We start from the raw sequence: 23,950 nt of genomic DNA on the forward strand, positions 1-23,950 counted from the left end.
CAAAATATACAATAGGTCTACAACCATCTTAACTGGCATTATGAAAAGCAGAAGAGGCATTGAAGCTATTCTCCAATTTAAAGCTGTTGGATACTTTTACTGAAATGTAACAGTGAGGGATTTTCTGGATTTGGTTAGGTTTACATTGACATTTTCAGTATAAGATGTAAATAAGTTTACCCCCCCCACCCCCACCAAGATGACTTCTGCAACCATTACCACTGCAGTGGGTCAAAAGAAAAACCACTCATTAAAAAAAAAGCTTAAACAGCACAAGTTAATCATTCCCAAAACTGAATATTTTCTATTTCAGTTATGTAAGCATTTTGCTGTAGCTGCAGGCAAAGCAGATGCTGCTATCACTGTTGACAATGCTTCTACCTAATTATCACTGTACTCCTGACATGAGAGTTGCTGTGGGTTTTTTGGCTGTGCAACCAGATTTCTTCTGTCAACTGTAGGAGCCAGAAGATTAGAAAATCTATCTGGTCAGGGTGGAAAAGATGTCATGTTTGCACAGCTTGAGAAAATGAAATGGCAAGGGGAGCAATGCATTAAAAGTGAGGTTTGATAGGGTAATGACAAAGGGACAAGAAACAAGATGGGTGCAGACAAATTCTTATTGAACTATTTTGCTTTACATATGTGAAATAAGTGAGAAAATACCATTACACTCCTACAGCTTCTCCCCCTCTACTGTCAGATTTCTCAATGAACCCATATACTCTACCTTGCTACTTTTGCTCTTTTTGCATTACTTATTTAATGTTTAACACATTTGTAATTTATAGTACTTATGCATTGCACTGTACAGCTGCCACAAAACAAATTTCATGACCTATGTCACTGATATTAAATCAGTCTGATTCTCCAATTTCTAACTTAGTTTTATTTTCCATTAATTTACTTTGCAATTATTTTAACTGAATCACTGTGAAAGATCCAATTGGCTGTGGATACTTAGGAGTATTTTTATTTAATTATTGAGATACGGCACAGAATAGGCTCTTCTGGCCCTTTGAGCTGCACCACCCAACAAACCCTCTGAATTAATCCCACTACACATTTCTTGAATGGTGTTTATGGTTTCTAGTATTGTTTTTATTCTCAAAACTTATTTATACTCCACAATGAAAGTTGATTTTTTTTTACACTATTAATTTCAGTTCATTGGAAATGAACAATAGGTTTAATAAATTTAATATACATAAATTTAGAAATAGATCTGACAGGTGAATCAGGTGTAAAGCAGAGACCCATCAGCCTAAAATAACTATTCAAGATCCAGTATGTAGCAGCCCCAGCATTCTCAATTATTTTTCCTAATTTTATAACTAATCACAATGTAATAGTTCCATCATTAATGTTTTATTCCAACCAACAGAAATACTTGAAGTTCACAGTTACAGTCTATTAGATACTGCAAGCTACATCCAGGAAATCCCAAAGTATCTACATGCAAACATCACAAAAAAGCTAGTACAAAATATAAATATACCCAATTCAAATCATTTACAGTGAATGACTATTATAATCACTCAGACACCAACCCTTTCTCTCCACTACCCCATCCTTACATGCACGAGTTCACTTCTACTAAAAATAACCTAGGAACGTCAGAAAGAGGAAAACCCCGATAAAGTTGGTCAATGTAGCAGGTCCAACAGAATCTAAAAAAAGAAAAAGTAAAATCGGGTGAATTTTGGGCCCTTGCTCAGCAATTGAGTAGTCAAGAACTTAAATTTTGGAACAAGTAACTAGAGCAAAACTCAAACTGGTACTCAGAACTTTAGTGGTGTTAGCAGATGTTATTAATACCCGGTTGCTAAGCCATTTATAGTTCAAATTCTCCAGTGAATCTAGCAAGTTTAAAGGGAGTGGGAAAAACAGGACCCTGATGAATTTAGATATGTCTAAGCTGAAAGTCTGTACTTTGGCCCATGCTGAACTCCAGTTGTTCTGCTAGCCATACTCCAGCTGCAAACCTACCCCCCTCCCCCCCATTGTGGCCCCAGTCCCACACACAGCTGACCCACAGGGGTTTGTATATAGCAAGGATGAGGAATGAGCCAGATGCTGAAACATTAGGATTGCCAAACAATCAGATACTGTATCAGAGTGTAGTAACTGTGCTTATGTATCACTTTCTGGATTGTTTCAATATTTGAAGTTGACAAACTGAAAAGCTGATAAAAATCCATAGTTACCATCAGAAATCACTGCACCTTTTCAACAGTTTCTACGATCTGGTTTGAAATCTTATTTCTTCTGAAATTCCATACTGTTCCAGTGGATCCTGTGGTAGAGGAACAGGTATTACTCCAAAAATGAGGATCAGTCACCTAACAGTGCTTCACTACAGAGAAATCTGCAAAGAATATTCTACATTCTACATACTAACAGGAAAACAGCAGGATATTTAGTCCAGAGTGCATCAGTTTCAAACTGTACTTTGTTTAATCAATGGTGTCTATTGAATTATTTCTAGAGTTTGTGCTTAAGTGACTTCTTCCAAAACAGACTACCTCCCCCCCCCCCCCCCCCACCACCAATCTGGACATTGAGCTACAGAACTACAGACATCCTGAGCCTTTATCCATAAGTCATTCTTAAGCCAAGTCGTTACAGTTAAGGCAAATACTAAGCCAAACTTGATGCTGTTCTCTGAAATCTACTCAATCACTTTCTGACCTCCCTGTTGCCTCTTGTGTGATAACACCATCAAATACACCTGATCATTAGAGTCTTTAAGAAACAGTGGCCACAATGTGATAACATTTTGTATGAAGATCAAGAATAATTTAGTTCAAATCAGAAACTACAGTCCATATTTTTATTTTAGAGATGCTGTGCAGAACAGATCCTTCCGGCCCAGTGACAAACCTAGCCTAATCACAGGACAATATACAATGACCAATTACCCTACTAACTGGTACATCTGGACTATAGGAGGTAACCCATATGATTCATGAGAAGAATGTACAAATGTTGTACTGACAGTGCCAGAATTGAACTTCAGAACGCCCAAACTGTAATAGCAGCATGCTAACCACTATGCTGTCTTGGTGCCCATTTAGTCTCAAATCCAAATGAACGCATGAGTCATGCATGAAGGCCAAGTCATTGGGTATATTTAAAGTAGAGGTTGATAGATTCTTGATTAGTAAGGGAGTCAAAGGTTATGTGGAAAAGGCAGGAAAGTGGTGTTGAGGGGGGAAAATAAATCAGCCATGGATAAGGAGCAGACTCAATGAGCCGAATGCCTAATTCTGCTCCTATGTCTTATGGTCTAACCATTCAAACAACATAGGTCAAATAGTTACTCTATACCATGAACATCTTCAAAATCCCACTGTTACTGTTCTAATGTAAAAGTCACTAACTAAGAACCTTCACCAAATTTCCAAATTTTAATCAAACCACCAGAAATTTAAGTGCCAACGGGTTTGTAGTCTAGTTGTGATTGCTGAGCAAAGACCTGGACTGCATTGAGCCTGTAGAATTGTGAGTAGTTAAATCCTGGATTTCCCGGGTTAAGGGGATAGTAAAAATCATTTAGAATAAAGGTTACGGATACCGTGCACTGTAATATCCAGTGCTATAATTTCAGCAGATTAGTAACAAACCATATTTTATAAACTCACTTTTCCAGTTATTTTTTGAATTTCATTTCGGTAAAATATTAAACTTTGCCGCATGTACTCGTAGCTGTGGAACAAAAACAATGATTAATGTATATGGACGTTAAAATATTCAAACACGTCCAATTTTAATTCTGTATAATAAATTACAAAAACAAGAGATTCTGCAGATGCTGGAGATCCAGAGTAACACACAAAATGCTGGAGGAAATCAGCAGGTCAGGTAGCATCTACGGAAATGAATAAGCAGTCGATGATTTGGGCCGAGACCCTTCATCAGGACTGGAATGGAAGGAAGAAGCCAAAATAACAAGGTGGGGGGTGGGTGGGAAGGAAGACAAGCTGGCAGGTGATCAGTGAGACCAGGTGGGGGGAGAGCAGGAATGAAGTAAGTAGAGAGGTGATAAGGGGGAAAAAGGTTAGGGGCTGAAGAATAAGAAATCTGATAAGAGCAGAGAGTGGACCATGCGAGAAAGGGAAAGAGGAGGGGCATCAGGGGAAACGATAGGCAAGAAAGAACAAATACAGTGGTTTTTTAAACCACTGAAACTTTGTTTCAGGAACCTTCCAACCTCCTCAAATGCTTCCTCGTCAATATCCATTACAGTAAACTCCAGCTAAACATTGTTGATCAGAGATGCAACCACAAAATTTGCCTAGTTGGTTAAATTCAGGATCTTTAACCTGGATCAATTCCACAGTTGTTGGAAGTAGTACCACCTAATTTAAATTGACCTAGCTTCTTCAAACACAAAATGGTTTTAGAATCTGTGTACAGAATCCTTTCATCAAATAAACCCCTGGGTTATTTTAATGAAAGCTTCTGTAGGTTACATAACTGTTCAATGCTATAAAGACTTCTGTAAAAGGAGATGGCAAACAGATAATGACAGTGTTTACATACCTAGCTTTCGTCAAAGCTTCAATCCACTCCTCACATTCATCTTTAGTTTCACATGTAAATGAATATTTTCTTTCCGGCTCATCCACAAATACTTCAATCAAATAATAAAAAAAATAACTATAGTGGAAGCAAGTTAAAATATGCTGTTTCTTTGGCTATAGTCAACAACTCAGCACAAATATATTAAAACCACAAAAGGAAAAAAAAAATCACTATGACATTAAGATTTTCTTCTCAATTCATTTGTCTTAATCAGTTAGTTATACTCAGTTAGCTGGAAATACCAGGTCAGAATCAGAATCAGGCTTAATATCAGTGTTATATGTCATGAAATTTGTTGTTCTGCAGCAGTACAATTCAATACATAAAAACAAAACTATGAAGTACAAAAAATTTATACTATATCACTATAAAACCAAATTAAATAGTGCAAATAGAGAGCAAAAATAGTAAGGTGGTGTTCTGAGCCATTCAGGAATCTGATAGTGAAGGGGAAGAACCCTTTTCTAAAATGTTAAGTGTGTGTCATCAGGATCCTGTACTTCCTCAGTGATGGTAGCAATGAGAAGAGGGCATGTTCTGGGTGACAGGGATCCTTAACGATGGATACTGGTTTACCAAACTGACTATTCCTGCCTCTGAGTGTACTGCTGTCTATTATAACCATCTTCTTTTTCCCCATGTGCCCATCTTTTCCCCCCATCAAGACCCAGTTATAATGGTGAAGGAAAATTGCCACAGGATTGAAAAAAAGTTGGCTACATTTTCTTTTTTTTTTAAATCTGTGGTTCATCCTCAGCAGGGTCTCAATGCTGCTGACAACTGTACAAAGGGAACATGTCAAACATGAGCTACACATTACATAACACACAACTGGATGACTTTTATATTAAAAGGAAAATTAAACTCGCTGTTGATGTAAACCCTTAGCAGTAAAGGATTAACATGCACATTCTACAGTGCTCAAAAATGCTACTTCCTTTGACTATTTGATATGCAAGTTGAAGCTCATACCCGACCAGCTAAGGCTTGAATTTCTCTTGGGATTAAGGAAAAACAGAAAACATCTTAAGTTCAGCATAAACTCAAGAGATTCTGCAGATACTGGAAATCCAGAGCAACACACACAAAATGCTGTTGGAACCCATCAGGTCAGGCAACATCTATGAAATGGAAAAAAAGAGTCCACATTTCAATCCAGTAGTTCTGATGAAGGGTCTTGGCCCAAAATGTCAAATCCTTATTCCTTTCCATAGGTGGTGCCTGACTTGCTGAGTTACTCCAGCATTTTGTGTGTGTTACAAAGGTCAACCCGAGACAAGATTGATCTTCTTCCAAGCAATAAGACTTCACATGCAAAGTTATTGACTTCTTCGCTTCAAAAGTGTATTTCCAAAATGCATATGTGGACAACAAATCCAATTTTTTTTTTAAATAAGGCACAAGACAGCTGAAATAAATCCTTAAGTGCTGCCTGGTCCGTTGAGTTAATTCACCATTTTGGGTTTAGACCCTTCACCTACTGTCTTGTCCTATTTAAGTTCCTTTAGCACAAAAAGATAAAAGATTAGCTTTGTCATATGTAGATTGAAACATGTAGTGAAATTTTAAACGACAAACACAGTCCGAGGATTGTGCTGGGGGCAGCCTGCAGGTGTCACCATACTTCTGGCACCAACAAAGCAAGCCTGCAACTCACTTAACCAGTACGTCTTTGTAACTTGGGAGGAAACCAGAGCACCTGGATGAAACTCTCACGATGATAGCAAGAATGCAAAACTCCTTATGGGGCTTTTTGAGTACCTTAGAAACTGATCTCCTGGGATTTTCATGCACAACAGTCTCTAGAGTTTACAGAGAGTGGTGCAAGAAACAAAAATCAACCAGTCAGTGGCATTTCTGTGGGCAAAAAACACCTTGTTAATGACAGGTCAGAGGAGAATAGCCGGATAACATTGGTGTGCAGAAGAGCATGTCTGAATGCATAACACGTCAAACCTTGAAATGGATGGGCCACAGCGGCAGAAGATCACGAACATACATACAGTGGCCACTTCATTATGTGCAGGAAGTAACCAATAAAGTGACCATTGTGTGCATCATGCACTATTATTTGACAAAGTATAAATTTGGAGTTAATTTCCCAAAGTTGTTAACAAGAAAGTTGTAACATCATAAGTTTAATACCAGATAGCCAGCTCTTTTTAGTGTACTTTCCATAAATAAGTTTTTTGATAACATTAATTTCAGGTTATTTAAAAAAAAAAATCACAGAAACCACATTAGCACAGAGTGCTTCAGCACTGGTGCAAGAAAGAAAATGTAGCCTTGAACGTTAGCATTTGTACAGAAGTTCTGTGCATTCTTTTTGTACATAATCATACTTCTTGAAAACAGATGGCAGTTGAAATGATAACTTATCAACACAAGGACAACCAAAAAGAAAATGAACATTTTTAGAATGATGGCAGTTTCTGCCCCCACTGTCACCTCCTCTTGAGAAACAAAACACTTTCTCAACTCTACAATAATTCTTATGATTCTTTTTCCCCCTCAAAAAAGGCTTTTTTTGTTAGGAAGATATGGTTGGGACACAATTACAGATTCATATTAGCAAATGAAGAAGTAATTTCTTTATAGACTACAAATTCAGTGTAAAATCAGTTTGCACTGTGTTTATGCACAATTGTCCATTAGCTACCACAGTCACCACTACAAAAATTCAATCTCCTCTAAAGCCACAGAAAGCAGTTAGTGTGGGAAATGGAAAAGATGTTGGGTATTAAGTAAATATTCCTGGAAAGTTGCTCTGTACAGTGGGGTGGCATGGTGGCATAGCAGTTAGCAAAACCCTATTACAGTGCCAGCACACAGGTTCAGCTCCCAGCACTATATGTAAGAAATTTCTATGATCTCTCTTTGCCCATGTGGCTTTCTTCCCACATTCCAAAGACGTATGGGTTAGTAGGTTAATTGGTCACATAAGTATAATTGGGAGTGCAGGCTCATTGTGCTGATTTATGTGCCGAGCTGGATTAAAAAGATTAAGTCACCGAGGCTGAGGATGAAGGATGAACTGGTGTTCAGATCCGTGAGGTTTCACTTGCCTCAGCATTAAACTGACTCAGCGGCTGTGGCCTGCAGCCATCGGGCTCCTGATCCAGCTTCTCTCGCCTCAGCACTGAACAGGCTTCATGGCCGTGGACTCACTTTCAGGGACTCTGCGGTTCATGCTCTGTCTTTTACATGTTTACTTTTTTAAAAAAAAATTGTTTGCACAATTTGCTTTTTTCCACACATTGGAGTCTTTGTTGTGTGGGTTTTTTCATGGATTCTATTGTGTTTCTGTTTTGGTTCTGCCTGCAAGATGAATCTCAAGGTTGATTATGGTATACTTTGATAATAAATGTACTTTGAACTCTGAAATAAAGAAAGCAGGGATACTTGGCTGGATGGTGCCGACACTGACAGGAGTCGCTCGGGTGGAAAAACCTTCCAATAACCAATCATAATGACAATAAAACAAAATCAAAGGAAAATTAATGATCATTCTTTTTACTTATTTATTGAGATACAGCATGAAATAGGCCCTTCATGCCACGCTGCCCTGATTTAATCAGAGCCTAATCACAGGACAATTTACAATGACCAAATAACCTACCAACTGGTAGGTCCTTGGATTGTGGGAGGAAACCAGAGCACCCAGAGGAAACCCATATGGTCATGAGGAGAACTTGAAGGCATCAGCAGGAAATGAAACCGGGTCGCCTGTACTTTAATGCATTATGCTAACCACTATGCTGTTGTGCCACTCATTCTGTATCTAAAGACAATACAGCATCAGGTTCTGAAATGGAGGTAGACGTGTGGGTCATAATAGCAAACACATCAGATAGGGATAGCTAGCGAGAAAAAACAAAACTCTGCACAGGTAATTAAACACCACAGGTATGACACATTTATAAAAATGAGATAAAATATGCAGGTGTCACAAGACAAACAGAAGGCACAAGGTTATTAAATGATCAATCACATGTATAAAGGTAGGTAACAGGCCACCCAAGAAGCACAAGGAAGGCAGAGAAATTAAAGGTACATGAGAGAAGGCCATTCAGCCCTTCAGACCTGCTGTACCATTCAATGAGATCATGGTGTTCCCTTTAGCAGCACTTTCCTGCACTTATCCCATATTCCTCATACCAAAAACAAATGCATCATCTCCATCTTAAATACACGGTGATTGAATCGTCAGTGTCCTTGGATGGTGAACTCAAAAAGCTCAGGGTCAACACAGACGATGCATTTCACTGTGTTTCAGTGTTCAATGGACAAATAAAGCTAATCTTTACTCTTGTATGGGACAAGGCAGAATAAGAGTTTGGTATAGACTAGATGGGCCCAAGGGCCTGCTGCTGTGCCATACCACACTGTTCTCTGACTCTTATGAAACTTCTTCCCATCTGCCCTGACTGTTGAGACACTTGGCCTTAGACTGTGGTCTCAGACTCCAGATAACAGGCCAGGCAAAATAAAGATGTCTGTATATTTCTATGAGATCAATGACCACTCTTCTAAATTTCAAAGAACATTGGTCCAGTCTTCTTAATCTCCACTGACAGGAGACACCTTCACCATTCCTCCTTCATTCTCAGGAACCCATTTGGTGAACTTTCACTGCACTTATCAGAAGTGCAGCCTTCCTAAGTTAGGCAGACATGATCTGTACAGATATTCCAGATCTCACTAGTGTTGCACATACTGTCAGTAGCCACTTTATTAGGTACTTATAAAGTGGCCACTGAGTACACAGTATATGTGTGGTCTCCTGTTGTAGGTCCTCCACTTTAAGTTTCAATGTGTTGTGTGTTCAGAGATGCTTTTCCTGACACCACTGCAACACTTGGCTATCTGAGTTACTGTTGCCTTCCTATCAGCTTGAAGCAATCTGGCCATTCTCCTGACCTCGCTCATCAACAAGGCATTTTCATCCACAGAACTGCCACTCACTGGACTTTTTGTTTATCGCATCATTCTCTGTAAATTGTTGTGCGTAAAAATCTCAGGAGATCAGCAGTTTCTAAGACACTCAAAACACCCCGTCTGGCACCAACAATTATTTAGATCATATTTCTTCCCCATTCTGATGTTTGGTCTGAACAACAACTGAACCTCTTGACCATGTCCGCATGCTTTTATGCATTGAGTTGCTGCACATGATTGACTGATTAAATTATTTGCATTAATGAGGTGTATAGGTGTGCCTAGTAAGTGGCCACTGAGCATAATTACAGTCATACCTTTACTCTTGTACAGCAAACCCTTTGCTATCACAGAGGATACATTCCAGAACTGGCTGCAAATACTATTTATTTACTCCCAATATCACCTTAAGGGCGGGGATTGCAAAGTAGATAAAGCCTTATTTGCGTAAGTCTCTTAACATGACAAACCCCAGATTGTTAGTGGGATAGTCAATATTTTACTATCAAAATACCTGAGTGGGGAGAGATGATGCTTTTTGACAGTTTTCATTTTGTTTGAGAAGTAGAAATTTTTGTGGGGGGGAAATCACCTAGAGGCTGAGCCTGGTTATGATGTACGGCAGAAGAACCAATAATTTCAGAGCTTTGTTAATATTCCATTGATTGGTTGCGACTGCAAACTGGTAAACCTGTCAGACTTAAGGCTAGTCAAGGTACCAAAGACCAACATACCTTATCTTGACTAATTACCTGATGTGAACTTGATGATTCCTGTACAAGGACAGCCAAGCCGCTCCAACACCAACAACTTTCAAACTCGCGCTATTTAACAAAAAACTCCACCTTCTTCATAGTCCTGATGAAGGGTCTCAGCCCCAAACGTTAACTGTTTACTCTTTTCCATAGGTTCTGCCTGACCTGCTGAGTTCCCCCAGCATTGTGTCTGCGTTGCTTTGGATTTCCACTATCTGCAGACTTTGTGTTTATGAAATGAAACTCCACCTTTGTCTTCTTTTGACAAAACAGATGATGACAGATTTTCCACATCTACCTTGTCCTCACTCTTTCACTTAACTCTGCAATATTCCCCCAAGAAGCTTTCCCGCATTTTCTTCACAACCCACCTACCACCAACATAGTATCAGCTAACTTGCTGTGGGCCTAATACTCGCTGGAGTTTAGAAGAATGAGAGGATCTAATTGAAACCTATTGAATATTGAAAGGTCTGGAGAGAGTAGATGTTGAGAGGATGTTTCCTATAGTGGGGGAGTCTAGGATCAGAGGGCACAGCCTCAGAATTGAGGGATGTCCATTTATAACAGGGTTCCCAGCCTGGGGTCCTTGCTGAATTGTATTGGTCCACAGCAGAAAAAAGGTTGCGAATCCCTGATTTGGACCATAAATGAGTAAAAATTTCTTTAGTTAGAGGATGGTGAATCCATGGATTTTTTTTGCCACATAAGGCAGTGCAGGCCATGTTATTGGATGTATTTAAGGCAGGGGTTGATTGGTTCTTGACTAATCAGGGCATCAAAGGTTTGGGGAGAAGACAGGAGAGTGGAGTTAGGAGAGATAATGAATCAGCCATGCTGGAACAGCAGAGAAGACTCGATGGGCTGAATGACCCAAGTCTGCTCCAAAGTCTTGTGGTCTTGGACATGTTTTAGCTGTTGCCCTCATTCTGATTACCAGTGCAGATCATGAACAACTGGGACCATAGCAGCCATTCCCCAGGGCCCCCAATTTGTTACAACCTTGGTTTTCTAACCATTAACCAATCCCCATTCCCATGCACTAATTTTGTTCTATAATCTCTTGTGAGGAACCTTATCAAAAAAAAATTTTTGTAAGTTCACTCATTATTCTGAATATAAAATATGGAAATAAATTAAAACAAAACTATGAAGAAATGATTGCTGTTCTTTTATCTTATTTCACGCTGTGTACATACATCTATTGATGCTTCTGGACACATCTTCAGAGATGTTCCTGGAATCATCAGGTGTTTTGCGTCTTTCAACATCATACAACCTCCTCAAGGTGACCCAGCCGGGGCTGATCAGACCCTAGTTTGTGTCCAGGTGGCTAGCTACTTATGACTCCATGGCTCCCCTCTTTTGAGCCACAGCCATCTTGAGGCCCTCTCTGCCACATCGGTGGTACTGCGGATGGCTCTCCTCTTCCTCGATGCCCAAAATGCTGAAGGCTTTAACTAAAGAACGGGCTATGAATCCCCTACAACCAACTCCACTGGGAGACATCTCACTCTCCATCCAGCCTGCTGACAGTTGCTGACCAGTCCTGTAACAGTTCAGCTGCGATACTAACAATAATTGTTGTCATGGCTTGCAGCTTCCCATCAACCCCTCCCTTCGCCATTGCCTCCAGAATTTGGTTAACATCGTCATCAAACTGCTTCCACAGTGAAGTCATGTTAGCTGCAGGCCATTTGATCCGCCTCCTGTTAGACTTCATGTTCGAGGGATTAGTTTGCAACACTTGGAGGTTCCGGGCACTATGGGGTGACTCCGGGCCTGTCCCCTCATTTTATTGCTATTTATTTTATCTGCATTTGTACAGCTTGGTGTCTATCGATCCTGTTTACAGTTACTGTTCTATAGATTTGCTAAGTATGCTGCAGAAAAAGAATCTCGGCGTTGAATGTGGAGACATGTATGTACTCTGACAATAAATTTTAGTTTGAACTTTGAAAGTGGTTAGTAGTAGGAAATGGGAAATAGGGGATGGAGATCCTACTATATGTATAGAATCTCCAAGCAAAATGCCCAGCAAGGAATGATTCCCTACTAGTTCCCAGTAAGCCGTAAACACTAGAGAGCAAGAGGAACATGGGCAATAGTGATCACAAAGTAGTACAAACTATGATAATAAACAGAGAACAATAAAGGCATGACAAACATCAGAGTAATGCATTTTAATCATGCGTTCTAAAATAGTACTTGAAAATTAAAGTTAAAATGTATTGAAACAATAAAGTAGAAAGAAAAGTAAGCATTTCCGGTCGCCTGCAAGAATTGTTGGCACGGTAGTGTACTGGCTAGCATAATGCTTTACGGTACAGGTGACTCGGATTCAATTTCCGCCGTTGCTTGTAAGGGGTTTGTACGTACTCCCTGTGACCACGTGTTTCCTCCCACAGTCCCAAGATGTACCGGCTGGTAGGTTAATCAGTCAATGTAAATCATTCCGTGACTGGGGGATTGCTGGTGGTGTGGATCAAAGGGCTGGAAGGCCTACTCTGCACTGTTCTCAATAAAATAAATAAAAATCTTTGCTTTAATGGTCATAATATGGACATTAACTGAAAAACAAAAAGTTGCAGATATTAGAAAACTGAAATAAAAAGAGAAATTTCATAGTACAGTATCTGTGGAGAAAGAAACAGTTAATATTTTCAGGTTATTGTTTCTCAGTTTTCTAGTACTGAAAAGGTCAAAGGTGTAAAAAGGGCACTACAAAGCAGAGAGCATGTCTGTGCGAATGTGTGGATCACGGCTGTCCAGCTGACACTAATACAGTTAATGCAATAAGACATGAGAGCAGAATTAGGCCATTCAGCTCATTGAGTCTGCTCCACCATTCCATTATGGCTAATCCCGGATCCCATTCCGTTCAACCCTATACAGCTGCCTTCTCACCATAGCCTTTGATGCCCTGAACAATCAGGAAACTATCAATTTTTGCTTTAAACCTCCACTGCAGTCTGTGGCAGAGTATTCCACAGATTCACTACTCTGGCTAAAACAATGCCTCCTTACCTCTGTTCTAAAGGGTTGCCCCTCAATTTTGATGCTGTGCCCTCTAGTTCTGGGCACCCCCCCTCCCTGCCGTAGGAAACATCCTCTCTACATTCAGCTTATCTAGTCCTTTATTCATTCAGTGGGTTTCAATGAGATCCCCCTGCATTCTTCTAAATTCCAGGGAGTACAGGCCATAACTACCTAACGGTCCTCGTATATTAACCCCTTCATTCCCAGAATCATCCTTACGAACCTTCTCTGAACTCTCTCCAATGACAATAATCCTTTGTGAGATATAGGACCCAAAACTGTTGGCAAAGTGTGGCCTGATTAGTGTCTTATAAAGCCTCAGCATCATCTCCCTGTTTTTATATTCTATTCCCCTCGAAATAAAAGCCAACTTTGCATTTGCCTTCTTTACCACAGAGTCAACCTGCAAATTAACTTTCTGGGAGTCTTGCACGAGGACTTCCAAGTCCCTTTGCAGCTCTGATGTTTGAACTTTCTCCCCATTTAGATAATAGTCTGCACTTTTGTTCCTTTTACCAAATTGCATTATCATACTTTCCCAACACTGTATTCCATCTGCCACTTATTTGCCCATTCTTCCAATTTGTCTGTCCTTCGGAATCGCATTGCTTCCTCAGCACTACCTACCCCTCCACCTTTCTTCGTATCATCTGCAAACTTTGCCACAAAGCTATTAATTCCATTATCTAAATCACTGACAAACAATGTGAAAAGTAGCGATCCCAATACTGACCCCTGAGGAACACCACTAGTCACTGGCAGCCAACCAGAAAAGGCCCCCTTTATTCCCACTCACTGCCATTCCTCTGTCCTTGCCAGCAGTTTTCCTGTAACACCATAGAATTTTATCTTGTTAAGCAGCCTCATGTGTGGCACCTTATCAAACGTGTTCTGAAAATCCAAGTAAATGACATCCACTGCCTCTCCTTTGTTCATCCTGTTGGTTACTTCCTCGAAGAACTAACAGGTTTGTCGGGCAAGATTTCCCTTTACAAAAACCATGCTGACTTTGACTTATTTTATTACTAGCTTCCAAGTACCCTGAAACCTCATTCTTAATCAGAGACTCCAACACTTTCCCAACCACTGAGGTTAGGCTGACTGGTCTATAATTTCCATTCTTTTGCCTTCCTCCATTCTTAAAGAGTAGAGTGACATTTGCAATTTTCTAGTCCTCCAGAACCATGCCGGAATCAATTGATTCTTGATAAATTATGGCCAATGCATCCGTTATCTCTTCAGCAACCTTTCTCAGGATTCTGGGATATAGTCCATTCTAGTCCAAATGAGTTATCCACCTTAAGACCTTTCAGTTTGCCTAGCACTTCTTCCTTTGTAATGGTAATGGCACTCACTCCTGCTCCCCGACACTCACGGACCTCTGGCACACTGCTAGTGTCTTTCACAGTGAAGACTGATGCAATGTACTCATTAAGTTCATCTGCTATTTCTTTGTCCCCCATTGCTACCATTTGAAGGAGGGTGATGAATACCTGGATATGTTATACGCGATCTGTCTGAAGGAATGCAAAACGAGGGAGATGAATGTTGTCAGCACAGAGTGAACTAAATGCTGTCATTATGAGATGCAGAACAGTGTTAGATTACAGCATTCATTCTGTTTTCTTCTCCTTACCAATACTGCCTGATCTGTTTAGTATTTCTAGCATTCTGGAGACAAGAGATTCTGCAGATGCTGGAAATCTGGAGCGGTATGTCAAAATGTTGGGAAAACGCAGCAGGTCAGGGTCAGGCAGCAACAATAGAGAAATGGACAGTTGCTGTTTAGAGCAGAGACCCTTCCTCAGCACTGGAAAGAAAGGAGGGGCAGGAGCAGAAGATGGTGGGTAATGGGTTAATCCAGGTGAGAGGGTAAGCAGGTAGGGAGGTGGAGACAAAGAGCTGAATAAGGTGCATCCTGACAGAAAAGGACAGTAGACCATGGAATAAAGGGAAGCAGGTGGGGACCCAGAGGGGGGAGATGCGATAGCATTCTCTCTTATTTCAGATTTCTAACTGTAACACTCTGAATCTCACAGTATCAGCACATTTTTCTCTCTACCCTCCTCATATATTCCTCCACAGATTAACAATTATTAATCCTCTCAATAGCTATTCGGTAAATGACATCAACTGTATTGTGTGTCTGCTGAACAACCATGGTCTCCAGTCTGTCGAAGACATTCCTCAGTTTGCTCCAGCCCTCTCCACTCCCTGCAATTTTAAACATTTCTTTTCTCTCTTTTCCAAGTCATCAGTTCTGTTTCTCTCACCACAGACACTGCCTGAACGATGTATTTCTGACCCTTTTCTTGTGTTATATAAATGCCGATGAGAAAAATGGAGAGCGGGGATAGCTTATGAATAGTAGTAGAAAACATGACAATTAAAAATACAAAAAAGAAAATAAATAATCTACAAGCATATAAAAAGCACTAAGGAACCACAAATATTCTTCAGGTTTAGGATGTGGTATAATATAGCCAGTGGAAGTGGTGGATACAGGTTCAATTCAAACATTTAAGAGAAATTTGGATAGGTATATGTCTGTGAGGTGTGTGGAAGGCTACGGTCCACGGGATGAGACAGATTAACAGTTCAGCACGGACCAGGTGGGCTAAATGGTCTGTTTCTGTGCCGTACAGTTCTATGACTCTATGTCCCTTCAATAATGGATTAGGAAACAGATTGGGTACTTACAATAACAGATGAGTTTAGAACTGACGTGACCACACTTAAAATGCAAGAAATAATTTGTTATTTATCTGAGAACAGTGGAACGTACTGTCACAAGGTAAAGTTTAGACAGACAACATAGAGGTGTGCTAACGAGGAGAAAGGCAGAGACCATTGGGCTGCTGGAGTTAGGTAGAGGAAGACAGGAGGAACATAAATGCCAGCACAGACTAGTTCCGTTCAATATTTTGTTTTGGTGTTGTGACTTGTATTCAGCAAAAATCCCAACATGCATCACAGTTCAAAACAGAATTTAATAATTATCCAAGTCCATCTTCCAGTTATTAACAAGACTAGGAAGTACCAAGAGGTAAAACTCATTACCTAGTGAGAAGCCAGTGTCATCTTCCTTTTGGATTCTGCACTGCTCAAGTAACAAGGCACCGACAGGCTGGTAAATAGACAAGATCAGAATATTAAATCATTTCTTATTACAGTTTCCAAAAGTCATTCTTTGACAATATTCCCACTAACATTCAGTTGCCAAAATCAGCTGACAAATGAATTTTTTAAACAACAATTAAATATCAAGATTAAATATTCCTGAAAGTTTAGTCTAAATTATACTGTAGAACGAGCAAGAAAATTGTCAATAAACCATTTTCTTTTGATCCTCTCTTAACAGAAACAATACATAAATTGCTTTATATCCAGCTAAATATCACCAGACTGTTGCATGTTCGAAATGTTAGGAAGTAGATATAATTGGGTGTATGACGGTCTTTTCTGTTTTTTAAAATGGGTTCTATTGGGTTTCTTTGTTTTTTGGCTGCCTGTAATGTACCTTGAATATTTTGTGCTCTCAAGACTGATGTTATGCCACTGAAGAACTGCTAGGAGCATGTGGATTGATGTGATGAGAACCTGTAATAGCACAGAGGGTTGACAGTAACAGAGCAAGGACACCTCAGAGGTTAGGAAGTATTCTGGGGATCTCGTAAAAATGGGGTTAAAAGTGGCAAGCTGGAAAATATACAGCTTCAGTGGCCACTTTATTAGATACACCTGCATACCTCGTTAATGCAAATATCTAATCAGCCAATCATGTGGCAGCAACTCAGTGCATAAAAGCATGCAGACATGGTCAAGAAGTTCAGTTGTTGTTCAGACCAAACAATAGAACAGGGAAAAATGTGATCCAAGTGACTTTGACCATGGAGTGAGTGTTGGTGCCAGATTGGTTGGTTTGAGAAACTGCTATCTCCGGGGACTTTCACGCATAACAGTTTCTAGAGTTTACAGAGAATGGTGCAAAAAAAAACAAAACAAAACACATCCAGAGAGCAGCAGTTCTGTGGGTGAAAATGCCTCGTTAGTGAGAGAGGTCAGAGGAGAATGGCCAGACAGGTTCACACTGACAGGAAAGTACAAGTAACTCAAATAACCACACATTCATTACAACAGTGGTGTGCAGAAGAGCATCTCTGAACACACAATGCATTGAACCATGAAGTGGATGGGCTACATCAGCAGACCACGAACATACACTCAGTGGCCAATTTATTAGGTACTGGAGGTAGCTAATAAAGTGGCTACTGTGTGTAATCATGAAAAATCTCAAAGGCATCATTATTCGGAAAGAGGAATACAATAAAGCTGACTGAGTGCTATCACGCAAGGGGTAAGTGTTAACAGGCAGCAAAACATTTACGATGAAATTGCTCGAGGCTTTCTGACATGTTATGAAGTCATCAATAAAACTGTGACACGTAATCTGCGAAGTAATTAAACTTTAATGCAGTCTTACCTCCTCCTCATCAATTCTGAAGTAAAAAAGGAAGTTGACAACTAGCTTCACCAGTCGACATTTTGCAACTGAATAAAGGAACATGCAAATATTACCAGCAAGGAAATGAATCTCAGGGTGGCATACATGTACTTTAATAGTAAATTTACTTTGAACTTTGAGACATGCTCAATTCTTGGCCAGTTCATCAAACAACCAGCTAGATCAATAATACCCTTCAGGGTATTGAACCGTAACAGATCAATTGTGAGAATGGGACAAGGGCGCATGCACCGATCAATCGTGTGGTGAATTGATTGGGACTCCTACATGCAGAGGGCTCCCTCTTTTTGCTTTGGCTTTCGAGTGAGCTTGTTCTGCTTTGACGGGCTCAGATTGTAACCCCTGCACTGGAAGCTGCCCAGGGTGCAGAGTGGTTAACACGATTCAGTAAAAAAATTTTAATTCTACTACTCTGTTGTTGTCCTTGCTCTGCACATACGCAACAGGAACAACATTTGCTGATCTCATGCGTGACTCCAAACTGTTCTTTCACATCACTGTCCACTAAAGTGGCCCAGCAAAGGAGTAATTTGAGATAGGTAACAAAAGCCCTGAGAGTTAGTTCCACGCTCAAATAGTGGTTTGTATAGTTCATTGCTAATTATAACTTGAAGTATGAAGGTTTGAGACAACTCTTGCACTGTGCTGCCTTGGGCAACTGTTCTGCCCGTGACAAGAAACTGCAGGGAGTTGTGGACGTTGTTCAACGTGACATGGAAACCAGCCTCACCTCTATGGACTCTGTTGATGTTTATTGTTTCCTTGATAGACCCCCAGCTAACTAAATCAAAGACCACAGCCATTCTGGACACTCTTTTTCCTTTCCCATTGGGCAGGAGATACAAAAGTCTGAAACATGTACCACCAGGCTGAAGTCCAGCTTCTAACCAGCTGTTTAAGACTACAGGACAGACTTTAATACAAGATAAATTCTTGACCTCGTTTTGGTCTTGCACTTTAGTGTCTGTGTTGCATTTTCTCAGTGACTGTGACCATCGATTCTGCATTCTGTTACTGCTTTTCCTTGTACTACCTCAATGCAGTGTAGTAATAAAATGATCTAAATGGGCGTAGCTTTTCACTCTACCTCAGTGCATGTGACAAGAATAAAACAATTTACACTACATTCACCAGCTGTCAACCTTAAGTGCTGCATTAACAGACACTGGTTACAGTATAATCCTTCCAAAGAAAGGTCAAACTGTAATATTATTTCTTTCTTCTCAGTTACTAAATGGCCAGGCAGTTAATCTGATCAACCACCCTATTTATCTATTACCTCTGTCACTGTGCTGCACTGTAAACACTTCAAACCACTGTTGTATAATGTTGTTTACATTGTAAATATATGCTGGTATTTATGTATTTATGTACATTTATTCCATATCTATACTTTAATATCTGCTTTTATTTTATATAATTCTTTACAATTGTTGAACGCTGAAATTTTTTATTGCAGGTTACACCCAGACCAACACTCTCCAGCAAATTCTTAAGTTGTTGCTTCAATACCCGACAAATGATTCTCTCAATCCTGTATCAAACTTCTTTTAAGGCAGGGGTTCCCAACCATTAACTGAGGGATTTGATCCCTACTAGCCCCAAGGATTTCAGAATGGTACCCGTTCTCTGCACAATAACAACAACTCCTTTGTAGAGTCATAGAAAAGCACAGCACAGAAACAGGCCCTTTGGCCCATCTAGTCCATGCCAAAACCATTTAAATGGCCTACTCCCATGGACCTGCACTGAGGCCACAGCCCTCCGTATCTCTATTATCCATGTACCTATCCAAGCTTCTCATTCAAACTCACTTGCACTGTTTATACTGTCCATCCAAAATTTTAAATCTTTATTCCCAGTCAGTGAAGCGTTTGCTCATGGTTACAGCTTCCCTCTGCCTCATCAACAGCTCTACTTTCTCAGGACACCAAAATATTTGGTATGTCCCTGTCGTCGCTTACCAATAATTTTTTTAATATAAAAATTGATGTACCACAGAAAGCATTCTATCTGGATGCGTGTGGTGTGACAACAGCTTTGCACGTGACCACAAGAAACCGCAGAGAGTTGTGGACACTGCTCGGTACATCACAGAAACCGGCCTCCTCTCCGTAGATTTTCTATACACATCTTGCTGCCTCAGTAAAGCAGACAGTATAATCAAAGATTCCACCAACTTCGAACATTCTCACTTCTCCCGTTGCACAGGGTAGAAGATACAAAAGCCGGAAAGCATGTACCACCATGCTCAAGGACAGCGTCTATCCTACTGTTACCAAACTATTTTAAAGTTCTCTCGTACGATAAGATGAACTCAAGCTCACGGTCCACCCAGTTTTGGTCTTGCACTACAGTGTTTACCTGCACTGCAGTCTACTCTACTCTTTCTGAACTTACTGCTCGTTGCGCCGCCGGTGTTTAGGACAGCAGTGAAGGTCTATCCTTTTCTGTAACTTACACTTTACTTTGATTTGTTATTGTTCTACCTCAATGCACTGTGTAATGATCTGATCTGTATAAACAGTATACAAGTTTTTCCACTGTATCTCAGTTCATGAGGCAATAATAGAATCCAATCCAACCCTACCCTCACTAAACCAATCATAATTTTGTACATCTCTTAAATCTCTGCTCTAAAGGTAACAATTCGAGTTTGTTAGATAACAATTGAAAACCCTCCTCGTTAGAACTACGCCAGCACATTCATTTTATTTAATTGTCGGTTGGGTGCTGAACAGGTCCTTCTGTCCCAACGAGCCGCACTGCCCAGCAACCCACCTATTTAACAATAGCCTCATCACAGAACAATTTACAATGACCAAACAACCTCTTAACTGAAACGTCTTTGGACTGTGGGAGGAACCCAGAGCACCCAAGGGAAATCCACACGGTTCAGGGGAGAACACAGAATTGAACTCTGAACTCTGAACTCAGACATCCTGAGATGTAAAAGGGTTGTGCAAACTGCAACGCTACTGTGGCACACCATCTTTTCAAACCGCTTATAGACCACGGCAGGAGGTGAGCTCCGAACTCCGGCACCCCGGGCTGTAAAAGCACTGTGATAACCACTACCCTATCTTTTCTGCATCCTTTCCTGTACTTTCATATTGTTCTTACAGTATGGCAGCCACAATAGAATGCAAACAATCCAGTTTCACCCAATTAGTCAAATGCAGATTCAACACAACTTTCCTCACTTTTGTACATCCCTCAAGCGATGGAACTCATAAAGCCTACTAACAGCTCTCTCAACTTGTCTGCTCATGCTCAGGGATTTACATGCAGCTCGGGAAGGCACCTGATCTGCACAGACTAGTCAGGCTGGAGGGCCTGTATCTGCATCTAACTCAATGACAAGCTCAGGTCCCTGCGTTCCCCGGCTTTGTTCATAGAACATTGAACAGCATAGTTTTGCACAGGAATGGGTCCTTCAGCACATGTCTGTGTGAAGCACACTGCCAAATTAAATGAAATGTCTTCTTTCTGTACATGACACATATCCCTCTATTCACATGCAATAGGGAAGATGCTGGAGGTACTCCGTGAGTTAGCCAGCATCTACAATACCTGCAGCAACTTTTGTGCTGCTCCATGTTCCAGCATACAGTTGCTTATGAACCTCCGCACTCCCCACAACGATACTCCTACTCAATTGTAGGAGCCTCTAAAAATCACCATCATATCTGCTTCCACCACTACCACTAGCAGCCCATTTCAGGCACTAACCAATCTGTGTAAAAAAAAATTATCCGCACATCTGCTTTAATGACAGTGACAGGGAGAGAGACACACAGAACAAAAAACAAATTTCATGACATAAGTGAGTGATAAACCTGATTTGGTTATGGGTCTCTATTGTGGACTGAGAGTGGGAAGGGGGCAGGGAGAGGGGAATCATGGTTGAGAAAAGGGGAAGGAAGAGGGAAGGGAGTGGGAAGCACCAGAGAGACATTCTGTAATGATCAATAAACCAATTGTTTGGAATCAAATGACCTCGCCTGGTGTCTCGGGGCTGGGTGTGTCTGTATCCGCCCCACCCCCCAAAACCCTGGTACTCCTCCTCTTGCCTCCTGTCCCACCCCACTCCCCGGCTTCCACCCTCACTATTCCCAGCATCCTTTGCTCCTACCAGATTTACAAACTCACTGCTCCACGTTGACAAATTTAGTACTGTTCAAAGGCACCCTAGCTATATGTGCATAAGACTTTTGCACAGTACTGTATATATAAAACACTATATTTGTAACACTAATCTGCATTTTGTTTCTGATACTGCTATTCCATGACCACCCCATTATTCTTTTTTGGCACCATTATGTAATTTATTGTAATCTTGTCTTGCACTGTACTGTTGCTGCAAAACAAATTTGACATTATGCAAGATAATGAATGACCGAAGAATAAAATTGATTTAGATTTTTTCCTTTGTACAACTCACGTTTTGAAATGATCTGTATAGAACACTACAGCATTGGCAGGCTCTTCGGCCCATCTAGTCCGTGCAAACTATTATTCTGTCTGGTCCCATCGACCTGCACCCGAACCATAGCACTCCATCCATGTACTTATTTACTGCCTGTTACACCACTGGTGTTTAGGGCAGCAACGAAGGCACTTATCCAAATTTCTCCTCAATGCTGAAATCAAACCTGCAGCCACCACTTCCACTGGCAGCTCGTTCCACACTCTCACCAACCTCTGAGAGAAGTTCCAACTTATGTTCCCCTTAAACATTTCACCTTTCACCTTTCACCCTTGGACTCTTCATCTCACCTTCTATATATTTATTGCTTATCTATTATCGTTTCTTTATTATTTATTTGTCTTCTGCGCTCTGGATGAAAACCCTAGATAGGCAGTCTTTCACTGACTCGTTTTAACTTGACTCTCAAAATGCTGGAAGAACAAAGCGTCAATGGAAAAGAGTAAACAGTTGACGTTTCGGGCTGAGACCCTTCATCGGGACTGATAAGTTCCTCCAGCAGTTTGTGTAGGTTGCTTTGGATTTCCAGCATCTGCAGATCTTCTCATATTTCAGTTATTATTCTATAGATTTGTTAAGTATGCCCACAAGAAAATGTATCTCAGTGTTGTATATGGGGACATATATGTACTTTGATAATAAAAAAATTACTTTGCACTTTGAACCCATGACCTCTAGTTCTAATATTACCCAACCTCAGGGAAAAAGCCTGCTTGCACTTACCCTACCCCTCATAATGTTGTATGCTTCTATCAAATCTCCCCTCATTCTCCTACACTCCAGGGTTGATTGGTATCCACATATGACTGGCAACGCTGCAGAACTATTTGCCAACGTTTTCTCAAGACGTGTCCTTCACTGAAGCAATACACTATAACCGTACACTACAGTTGACCTTACTGTGCCTTATGGTCTGCATCGAAAGGTTGTAAGTTTTACTCACACTCCACAGACTTGAACACAAACATCTCATCGTTCCCGTATCCGAGGGAGCGCACCATTGTTCAGTCGTCCCCAATGTCCTTTCAAGTTCAAGTGAACTTATGGCCATCGTTGATAAAGAGATGTTCAGGAGCAACAAAAGACGAGCTAGTTTTGTCTGAGAAATCTTGTTACGTGGACCAAAATCTCCGAATCGTTCCTGTAATGAGGTGACCAGAACTGCACACAATACTTCATGTGAAGCTTAACAGAGGCTTATAATAGCTGGAACATGAGCTCTATCGGTTAGCCCATATCACCCCTCAGCCACAGTAACTCACCTCTCGTTTCACTGGACTGGAAGAAGTTATGTTATTCATTGCAAACTTACCGCCGCCGCGCTTCGGGCCCCTCATGGTGAGCTCAGCCGCCTTCTCGGCCGGTTGCTTGGACAGACACAACAATTCCCTCACGTTGTACCTCATGGTAGCCGGTACCTTCTCCGCACTAGACTATTTCTGAGAGGCGGTCAACAGAAAACCTCAGACAATTCTTAAACATGTTAAACCAAACCTCACGTCTATTTTAAAGACAAACATGTGGAACTTTACACCACCGGCGTTGTCCCACACAACCGACTCACATTCACTCCCCACCCTTATGTCAAGCGATCACTGTTGTTAATAAAGTTGTTGA

The 23,950-nt window shown here is 40.7% G+C and overlaps 1 protein-coding gene across 3 annotated transcripts; it reads right to left on the reverse strand.

The window, feature by feature from the left end:
• Positions 1 to 1,338: 1,338 nt before the first annotated feature.
• On the reverse strand, positions 1,339 to 23,915 carry plekhj1 (pleckstrin homology domain containing, family J member 1). 3 transcript variants are annotated; one of them, XM_063032124.1, is made up of 7 exons: positions 23,277 to 23,596; positions 17,803 to 17,870; positions 16,380 to 16,446; positions 4,546 to 4,636; positions 3,645 to 3,708; positions 2,208 to 2,296; positions 1,339 to 1,670 (listed from the first exon to the last, which is right to left on the reverse strand). In XM_063032124.1, exons 1-6 carry the CDS (start codon positions 23,332 to 23,334, stop codon positions 2,240 to 2,242), a joined length of 405 nt encoding a protein of 134 aa, XP_062888194.1. In that variant the 5' UTR covers positions 23,335 to 23,596; the 3' UTR covers positions 1,339 to 1,670; positions 2,208 to 2,239. The 3 variants fall into 3 exon arrangements, with proteins under 3 accessions (XP_062888194.1, XP_062888193.1, XP_062888192.1); XM_063032123.1 differs by lacking the exon at positions 23,277 to 23,596 and adding an exon at positions 23,646 to 23,915 and having other exon boundaries at positions 1,341 to 1,670; positions 2,226 to 2,296; XM_063032122.1 differs by lacking the exon at positions 23,277 to 23,596 and adding an exon at positions 23,646 to 23,912 and having other exon boundaries at positions 1,344 to 1,670.
• Between the last annotated feature and the right edge of the window lie 35 nt (positions 23,916 to 23,950).

Source organism: Mobula hypostoma, chromosome 24 (genome assembly GCF_963921235.1).
Source record: "Mobula hypostoma chromosome 24, sMobHyp1.1, whole genome shotgun sequence".
NCBI classification, from domain to species: Eukaryota; Metazoa; Chordata; class Chondrichthyes; order Myliobatiformes; family Myliobatidae; genus Mobula; species Mobula hypostoma.

Coding starts and splice junctions, on each gene's coding strand:
- plekhj1 (XM_063032123.1), bottom strand. CDS start 23,739: ATGAGGTACAACGTGAGGGAATTGTTGTGTCTGTCCAAGCAACCGGCC. Junction 16,447..17,802: donor TCAGAATTGATGAGGAGGAG/GTAAGACTGCAT, acceptor TCTATTTACCAG/CCTGTCGGTGCCTTGTTACT. Junction 4,637..16,379: donor TGACACTGGCTTCTCACTAG/GTAATGAGTTTT, acceptor ATTTGATTGAAG/TATTTGTGGATGAGCCGGAA.